This window comes from Antennarius striatus, chromosome 10 (assembly GCF_040054535.1).
Source record: "Antennarius striatus isolate MH-2024 chromosome 10, ASM4005453v1, whole genome shotgun sequence".
Lineage (NCBI taxonomy): Eukaryota > Metazoa > Chordata > Actinopteri > Lophiiformes > Antennariidae > Antennarius > Antennarius striatus.
The window spans coordinates 17,880,893-17,890,758 of record NC_090785.1 but is presented as its reverse complement, the minus strand read 5'-3'; the positions used below and the strand labels follow the sequence as shown (position 1 = coordinate 17,890,758).

The 9,866-nt window shown below is 41.0% G+C and overlaps 1 protein-coding gene across 1 annotated transcript; it reads left to right on the top strand.

Annotated features, from left to right (window-relative positions):
- Positions 1-1,437: 1,437 nt before the first annotated feature.
- tbx22 (T-box transcription factor 22) lies at positions 1,438-9,661 on the top strand. The gene is made up of 8 exons (XM_068325877.1): positions 1,438-1,830; positions 2,118-2,361; positions 3,552-3,653; positions 3,726-3,900; positions 5,463-5,627; positions 6,956-7,020; positions 7,252-7,337; positions 7,422-9,661. The coding sequence occupies exons 1-8, from the start codon at positions 1,692-1,694 to the stop codon at positions 7,961-7,963; spliced, it is 1,518 nt and encodes a 505-aa protein (XP_068181978.1). The 5' UTR covers positions 1,438-1,691; the 3' UTR covers positions 7,964-9,661.
- The last annotated feature ends 205 nt before the right edge of the window (positions 9,662-9,866 follow it).

The window sequence follows — 9,866 nt, the reverse complement described above, 5'->3', positions numbered from 1 at the left end:
ATTATGACTCCATTTGCTGAGCGATCAAAAAGCAAGGATATGATGATGACTTGTAAGATGCTTCATATTTTTCAAACCAAGGAATCATCACTCCAACGGTTCAACAGTTCAGCTTCCCATCATCACAAGGTGAATATCTACAGGTCACTGCAGTTTCTCACCAAATCTATCTACACACACACACTTACTTTACTATTTGTAAGTATTGATGATCGTAACGTTATGTTTTCATTCCACTACATTCATCCCACAGTTTACTCTTCAGATTATAATATTACATTAAATATCCACAATACTGTAATATACTGTACAGCATGTATGGAAGCATGGCATGTGTTTGACATGTAGTTAGAAATAAAGAAATGTGCAATAAGAACCAACACAGCTGAACATTTGTCAGCCACAACACCAAAACCTTTCAAAGTAAAATGTAAGCGGCGTTGTCAGGCCTCCATCTGGCCTCCCCCCAGCCCCACCTCTGAAAACCTCCCCATCAGGAGCAACTGGTGGAAAATCCATGTGAGGGCTGTGCGTCACCAGCACGTTTCTTTTGCGTGTCTACGTGTGAGAAGATGCAAACGATGAGTTAGAGAACCATTAGAGTCCAGCAAAAACAACCACCTCCATGTTCCAGATGGTCCCAATTGAAAGACTTAAATATTTGTGTCTCTGGACTCTCCCTGACGTGTTCTAAAACCTTTTCTACATTTATCTGTCGGATGTCAAAATGAAGGAGAGCAACATGGAAAACGCAGGTCACCTAAAAGTTTGGTTTGCGCTCAAAATTTGAGTTTTGCTTTAAAAAAAATCAGGTGTTTCACATAGATTTAAATCATGTGTTTAGGACTTTATTGTTATTTCGTTGTATTTATGAGTTAATACCTAAACTTGTAAACGTTTCTGTTTTATTAAACTACAAAATGGGACCAAGCGTGAAATAAATGCTCATCCTAGTCAGCACTCATTCACCGGTAGCACCGGTCCTGAGACCATAGAGCCCTGTAACTATATCATCTGTTATTAATTAACATTATGAGAAATAGTTATGAGTTTTTGTCAGTTTGTGGAAATCTTTAGTAAATTACAAATAAACCGAATTCAAGAGCTCTTTAGCATCTAATTCCACCTCTCATTTAGCTCATTTTGCGCCCTTTTGTATTGCTCACAAGGACTACTGATAAGTTTCAAAAGTTTTTAGAAAAAAAATAATGTAGCTAGTAGCTATTGATTAAATAGCTAATGATAAAGGTGATACTGTATCTACTCCTTAATGAGGGAATATGAGTTTTGTTTTGTTTGGGCTTTTTTTTTGCGCATGTGGAGGATTACACGTTGCGCATTTCCCTCCCCTCTGTGACGCGCAAAGGGGAACTAACTTTGTGAGACAGAGGGGGGAAAAGAAGAGACTCAGAGCGCTCCAAGGGGGAGAAAGGGAAATACTGTAGCCGAGGAGAGGCGTGCCAGCAATCAAGGATTTTGGATTGAGGGCGCGAACACGTGGGGGACTCACTGGATCAATTACGCAGCGTCACGGAGCGGTGTGAGAAGAGGAGTTCTCTGAGGGGCTGCTGTTCCTACGGTCGCCTTCACTCCCCCCCCCCCCCCGTCCTTTCCTGGAGAGTTAAGAACGAACCTGTGGAGGAAACACAATTTTAAACGGATACAAGGGAGTCTCGGCGTCTTTCGCGAAGATGCAGGGTCTGAGTTCCAGGGCTCACGCCTTTTCGGTCGAGTCGCTGGTCGGGAAACCGAGCAAGAGGATGAAAGTATCCGAGGGACACGAAGCAGGTTTAGCTGCTGACACCGACAGCGACACCAACATCATCACCGGTGAGGAAGGACATCCCCGTTTATTCACACGCATTTTACATTTAAAAAAAAAACTTGTAGAACTTTATTAATTTTACCTGTACACATCTTTTAAATTACATATTCCACAGTTGAAAAAAAACAAAAAAAACAATACGATCATATCAAACTCTTATGGATGGATTTTTGCTGAAAATATGAAATGACAAATGTATGATTATAAAAGTCTTATTATAAAGACCAGAGTGTCACATAATTGTATTTATTTCCAAGCTCATTCTTACATTCTAGTGTTTACAACGTTACAGGCCTGAACGAGCACCCAGTCGGTCAGATGGAGAATGGAGGTTCCACACCGATGAGGACAGAGGAGTCCTCCTTTGACCCGGAGCGAACCAAAGCTGAGGAGGCTGACCCCCACGGAGAGGAGAACCGGTCGAAGGAGAGCGACTGTCGCCCGGGCAGGGAGGCCCGGGTGGAGCTTCAGGGCTCCGAGCTGTGGAAGAGATTCTATGAAATAGGCACCGAGATGATCATCACCAAGGCTGGCCGGTACACAATGTGGATTTTAAGACTAGCAGCTGCTGTATTTAGGACAAATTCAGGCCGGATTATTCCTGGTTCTGTCTAAAACTCCAAAGGTATTTATTGAATTTAATCAACGCAAGGGGATCAATATGAATTTGACAGGCAGTTATTGGTCGTAATAATTTGGTTATTTTGTAGGAGTTTCCTCAAAACAGTAACAACTGTACACACTGACTTAAACCAAATTAGAGATACTAATATATGATCTTAAAACTCTTCATTTCTTTCTGTAAATACTGTATAATTAAAAAAAAAATCGGTTTAAAAGCAGACCCGACAGTCTCATCATTGATTTAGGATGAAAATGAATGTACAATCAGACATTAGTTCTGTCTGACATGATTGTTCGTTTTTTCTCTTTAGAATAAAAGCTACAGAAGCCACCATAAATGAGATGAATCATGATATAATATACAGTCTATAACTGCTGCGTGGTGCGGGTCGATCGGTGTAAAACAGTTCGATCAAAAGCAGAGCTGTCAATTTTTTTTTTTTAGCTGAATTCGGGAAACATTTATGTGTCGATGACTATAAAACATATCCTCCTAGAAGTCTTGTATTTATTTTCTAGAACGAAATTCCATGTAGAAAAATCATTGCAGTCCTTTTCTCTGTTTTGTAGGTATTTTTAGAACATAAAAATGAAATGTAAAAAAGTTAACAGCATCATGTGAGATGATGTGAGGTCGACCGAAATCTGAGAAATTTTGTCGAACGAAATTAAAATGTTTTTCAAAAAATAAGGCTATCCAATGAAATCATATGACAGAGATATTATTGGTGGATTCAATTACAGTAATCTTTACTTTCAAAGGACTCTATTTGTCAAGAGGTCGCCAGTCTTCTGCTCCTTTTTTTCCCCCCTCATAAAACGAGTTGTCTAACATCTAAATCTCATTCAATCCAATTATGGACAACAGAAGCTGTAAATATCAGCAGTGAAGTTGCCCTCATGCCCCCTCGGCATCCTTGAACTCGCCTCTGAACTTTATTATTCTGCCTTAAACTCTTGTTCCGGGTCTTTTTCTGGGTGTTTTTACGCGTGAAAGCGTGTTAACTAAACACCTTTACCTGCTTTATTAAAGGTTAAAAATACACGAGTCATTTCCATGTATTAAAAAATGCATTGAGCTTCTTCTGTTTCACCTCGGTAGGAGAATGTTTCCCTCGGTGCGCGTAAAAGTGCGCAATCTGGACCCGTGCCAACAGTACTACATCGCGATGGACGTCATGCCAGTGGACTCCAAGCGTTACAGGTGTGTATATTTCATTAACCACGTTCGTGATCTTCACATTGGTATATTTACTTCACTCCATGAACACTGTAGGTACGTGTACCACAGCTCGCAGTGGATGGTGGCTGGGAACACGGACCATTCCTGCATCTCTCCCAGGCTCTACGTACACACGGACTCGCCGTGCTCTGGGGAGACGTGGATGCGTCAGATCATCAGCTTTGATCGGGTCAAACTCACCAATAACGAGATGGATGACAAGGGGCATGTAGGTCTGAGCATGTGCTGCTTTGGTTTTCTTTTTTTTTTCCTGTTGATAATGACCACAAAGTTCAACAGGTGGGGCAAATATGAAAAATATTAGAGGTTACTTATTGTTTCTTTCTCTTTTTTTCTTAATTATTGTGGGCTGCCTTCTAATGTCTGTAGTTCTAATTAAGAAATACCTAAATTATTTCCACATATTACTCAGTGTAATTTAATAAAGCCCACATCAGCTGGAATTTATTGGTCAGAGTTTGTTTTTAGTCAAACTTTGGCTGCTTTAGTGCTCAGATCGCTGTCATAGACACATCAAACTATTTTTAGTATTTAGAAGGACAGTTTGTATGTCTATAGGGATATAGGAAGTGGAAATCCCTTCTGGGCTGCAGATCTTCCTAAAGGTTCAGAGATGTACAGATGTGGTTGCTGGGAGGCTTTTCACATGATCCCAGTGTTTATAAAACCAACCTGAAATTTGCGTGTTGGGAGGATTCAATATTTGGCCATTTAATGAAGGAAAGTAGTTTTGCAGTACAGCTGAGGCTTCTCTAAAACAGACCCATAATCCCTGAAGCTGTGGTCAGTTCACCACCTTAACTCGCCTTTGGAAATCTGCAGAACTCGTGTTGAGTTTAAGCCTTATTGATGTAGTGTTTTGAGTTACGGAAGCTGTGACTTAACGCCAAAGATATATAATATGCAGGGTTTTGGCACCAAATCCCTGCATATTAAATGAATGCGCATATTACTTATTTTACCTCATCATCATCGGTAAAAACTCCACAGCTGTCATACTCTTGTATTTGCTAAACTATCTTCAAAAAAACAAACTGATAATTTCACTGATAATTTTGTTTACATCAATTTAAAATAGTGGAACAAAATAGTTAATATTAGTAGTTTTGACACTAGTTGTTGTTATTGCAATATTTCTTGAGTTTTTGAAAAGTAGTAACAAAAAAGTAGTACAATTTTAACCTATGCAATTTTACATTTTATTCTGTATTTAACCATTTTTATACTATTAATGGTTTTCCTAAGTTTTGATGATTTTGACTGTATTTTGTTCAAAATTCAATTTTATTCCTTTATCACCTCTTGTAGTTAAATTGTGTATCTTGAAATTATCAAACACATTCTTGAAATAAAAAAATTGATGATTCAATCAGTTCATTAAGGACAACAACTAAGCTAATTTCATTTTTATAAAGGTCTTTTTTTCCTGGTAGAAAGGTCAAATGTCAGATTCCATTTTCTGATCTCTGAAGATTTGTTGCTTCCCTTTATGTGATAGAAAATTAGATATCTTTGGACAAGAGAATAAATTTGATGATATCACTCTGACCTTCAGGGAATTAGCATGGTTATTTCTTTACCATCATCTGACATATCAAACATAAAACAATTAATTGGTGGATTAAGAAAAATAATCTGATGAATTCAACTAACTGAAGCTTTGGCTCTGGATGTTTTTTATTTCCTATATTTTATCACAATAATTAGGTTTTAATGGAGGCCTAACATGTACAGTAAAATTGAAAACATGCTCTTCATCCCATCATGCAGATAATCCTTCAGTCAATGCATAAATACAAGCCACGAGTGCACATCATCCAGCACGACCCTCGTCTGGACTTGTCACAGATACAGTCGCTGCCTGCCGAAGGAGTTCACAGCTTTTCCTTCCCAGAGACGGAGTTCACCACGGTCACAGCCTATCAGAACCAACAGGTGATGCCTTCAAGGATCCTAAAGAACATTTAACCAAACCTAAAGACTCTTTAAGTGATTTTTCGGAACCTTTATCTGATCCTATAAAACCTTTAACTGAATCCATAGAACCTGAAACAGATCATGTAGAGCGCACATGTGTCAAACTCAAGGCCCGGGGGCCAAATGCGGCCCACCACATCATTTTATGTGGCCCACGAGAGCATGAAGGGTCATGAAGGGTCTAAAAATAAATAGGTGTGCTCTGAGCAAAACTACATTTCCCAGAATGCAGTAATTGTGGGATAGTTTGAGCGTTGATTGATGGAGTTACGTGAGTTTCATAAACGGATTTATGTTAGAACAGAGAAACAAACTTTTTATTTTCTGTGCAACTTCAACTTGAATAAGTAATAAATTCAGAGTTATTTAACATTAAGAAGTAGTTACATTTATTTTACATTACATTAGTTACATGTATAAAATACATCTGGCCCTTTGAGGACAACCATTATGCTGACGTGGTCCTTGGTGAAAATGAGTTTGACACCCCTGACGTAGAGTATTTAACAACAGCAAAACACAAGAAGTTAAAAAGAGTTTTGAAACTACTGGGTTCTGTGACACACAGAAGAAAACAAAATTTTCAATATATTTATTCGCTTTTTAAACTTTTTTTTTTTAAATTTCTGTATTAAGTCCTAAATCTTTTTTGTGCCATAAATATTAAGGTAGAAAATATTACATCTTCCCAGTGGTTGTGCACACAGAATAGCATGTTTAACACCCAAATTAAGATGGAAATGTTGCTCCATTCTGAATCATTCCCTTCTAAACAGGTTGTTCAGACTCACCTGCTCGTCAGACTGTCTCTCAGAGATCAAATCAACATCTCGTCTCCTGAACAGCACAATTACAATTTTCTATGTGGGGCCAGTTGCTCTGAGTTGGTGTGAGCATTCCTGTACAGACGAGCTGACCCCACCGTTGGCTACCATTCCCCCAGTAACAGAGCCATCGCTGGTGACTGCCAGCTCTTCATCAGGGGTCATTTTACGATCAGCGAGCATATTATTATAGAAACTCAATAACGAGCTGTGACTGGGCCAAGCGTTGGAGTCCACAACCCATTAAAGCACCAAATAAAACCGTACGACCTCGGAGAGCTCTGTTTGACATGGCTGATCGCCCTGGGTGCTGCTGGGTGATGAGGACCCCGAGGGAGAGCTCTGCTGCTCTCCACGCAATTGTAAAACTGACCTCATTGTTAACTTAACATCGTTAGCTTAACACGTCAACAGTTGACTTGTGGATTCTAACTCATGTCTATTCCTTCTCTCCCGGGCAAGATTACAAAACTAAAGATCGACAGGAACCCGTTCGCCAAGGGCTTTAGAGACCCGGGAAGGAATAGGTATGGAACACCTCATGGAACACACACACACACACACTTGTCTCAGGTCAGAAAAGTCTTTGCTAAAGGTCTCAAGAGGCATTTAAGGTTCAAGCATTGACACGTGACACCACATAAAAACCTCCAGATGAAGTTGAACTGTGTTCGTCAGAATTTAACACCTCTCGAATAACATTTGTAGTGCTTTAACAGTACGTGTGTGTATGTGTGTGTGTGTCTTTGTGTGTGTAGGGGAGTTCTGGACGGCTTGTTGGAGTCGTATCCCTGGAGAGGCCCTCTCAGCTTGGACCTGAAGCCCTTCACTATCCAGCTCCAAGGTGCCGAGCCAAACCTTGTTTTTGCTTCTCACCTACAGGCCAGTTTGTTTTTAAGATTCAAGTATCTGGTATCGTTTTCAACAGGCGGCTCAAGTTCGCCGACCAGCAGCGTGAAGACTCTCCTCCCTCTCTCCTCTTCCTCATCCATCCACCCATTCTCCGTCTCTGCGCTCTCCTGCCAGGATGTAGCTCTTGAAGCCATTGCTTTTCCTCTTTACGGAAAAACCTCCACCACCTTGCCCGACTCGCCTCGGCCCGGTAGAGCCTTCTCCCCGTTGGGGGCGGACAGACTGAGAGGCCTGCCATCGCTGTCTCCTCTGACGGACCTCCAGTTCCTCTCAGCGCTGCAGGCAAAGAAAGCTTCTCACTGCAGGGACCCGTGTCTGCACAGGTCTCCTGGAACTTCCCCTTGTCTCTTCCCCCTCAACTGCCCGATCGGCCCTCAGGGACCTTCTTTCTTCCCTCACCTCCCTGACAGCGCAGGGCCCTACTGTCTTTACCGCTACAGCCTCCCCCTAAGCCCCCAACTCTCAGCTATATCCCGGCACAGCAAACTAGCTGAAGACGCCGCAGGCTGTCTGCTGAGGCAGTCTCCGTGGCATCCCACCACCAACCACTGCCTCTGACAGCTGGACCCAACATCCAGACTCGGCCTGTAAAAAAACAAAACAGAGAATCTTATTCAAGCAAGACTCTCAGGAGCAATAAAAGCAGAACTGTAGATGTGGAGACTGTTTTGTCCATTGTGTTGGATTTACTAGCATAGACATTCAACCTGAGGCAGATCACATCGTGTTCTCCAACAGGCCCAACATGGAGCAATCAGAAACGTAGACAGGATGTAGATGTTCAATGTGGGCCACAGAGCAGAGCTCTTTTAGAGCAGAGCAGAATGTGGACTTTGCCTTAAAACCTTCATATAATGTTACCAAAGAGCATCAGCAATAGGACCTGAGGTATGTAACATGAATATTAAGGAACACGAGAATGTTAAAATGACCATAAGCGCCCCATTAAAGCATTTTTTCTTATTTTTTGTTTATATCATACACCAGCATTCAAAATGTTATTTTAACATACATAAAGGATGTATAAACAGTAAAATGTACATATTTCTACGGAGCACAAACGCTGATGTTCTTCTGTGCAACACGATATTGTTTTGAATAAGAAATGATGCACAAATGTCCTTGGAGGTCTTCCAGTGTTTGTTGCGACAGGACGGACATGGATGGACATGCTGTGATGATAAAATGTTTGTTTAAACATGCTTTGTGTCTCTCAAACTCTAAACTCAGACTTCAGTGTCAGACCGCCCCCCCGACTAAAAACCTGAACTCATCAAGTCTCTATTTGAGAGAAAGTAACAGCTGCCAGGATTCAGGTGGCCAGTTTCCACTCCTGTACTTTATTACCAATAACAGCACTAATCAGAGAGGCATGGGGGTGAAAAGGTTAGTCTTTGCAGGCTTTTATTAGGCACAGTCTTTAACGGGATTGCACTAAGGCCCCCTTCCCTCTAAAGTATGCTGAAGCAGTCGCGTCATTGTCATGACATTGGTCCAGGATCAACAGTAAATCAATACTGCTGTGTAAAAACCTTCAGAAACATGTGGTAGATTTTCAGAAAACTGAATTCTTGTGTCCTGAATGAGAACTTTTTGCTACTATGGGCCAATATAATTGTGTTTTTTTGGTCCATACCAAAGGAGGCACGCCCGTTTAGCCACTGATGTGATAATTCCTGCCTTCAGCTCGGACTCAACTCTGCACCATCCCTTCCTCCCTCCGTTTCAGCACAGCTCGGAACAGCGGTTTAGGCAAAGCGGGAGGGAAATCGCCTGTTTCCCGACAAACGGTCATAACCAAACAGCAATTTACTTGTCATAGCCGTGCATGGTGGTGAGCTAATGCGTGCTAGACGTGGAAATAGCAGGAAGGAGTTAATTGAGGAGCTCAGGCAGGGGATGCCCCGTGTTTCAGCGAGCAGTCAGGTGCTCTGCTATCAAACAGCCCGGCCTTTGTCTGCAGACACACTCAATCTGTGCCGGTTATTTGATACTGTCTGTCATTTCCATGTGTGGCTGCGAGGGACAATCAGTTCAACTCCCAGCTAATTCCTGATTTTTCAATTAGACAAATTACTTTCATACCAGGATGTCTGAACTCCACACCTGCTGCTCTACAAGTAAGACACACACACATACACACACACACACACACACACATCACATGAAATAAGACTCAAGGCATCATTTAATTCCCATTCGAATAATATCAAACTATATGCTGTGTTGTAAGTAAGTCTTCTAAAAACACTCATGTCCACATGCTAAGCACTTATAGCTAAAAGGTTCATTTTCTATTTAAAAATGTTACGAATATTACAAGATTCTATATCACATTGATGATAACAGACTTATGTACTAAATGATGTCAAACATACATAAAATCAAAGGTGTTTAAAACTGTCTGGTGTGTCACAATTCGGAATTTTTATGGAGAAATTATTCTATTTTATTGAAAAGA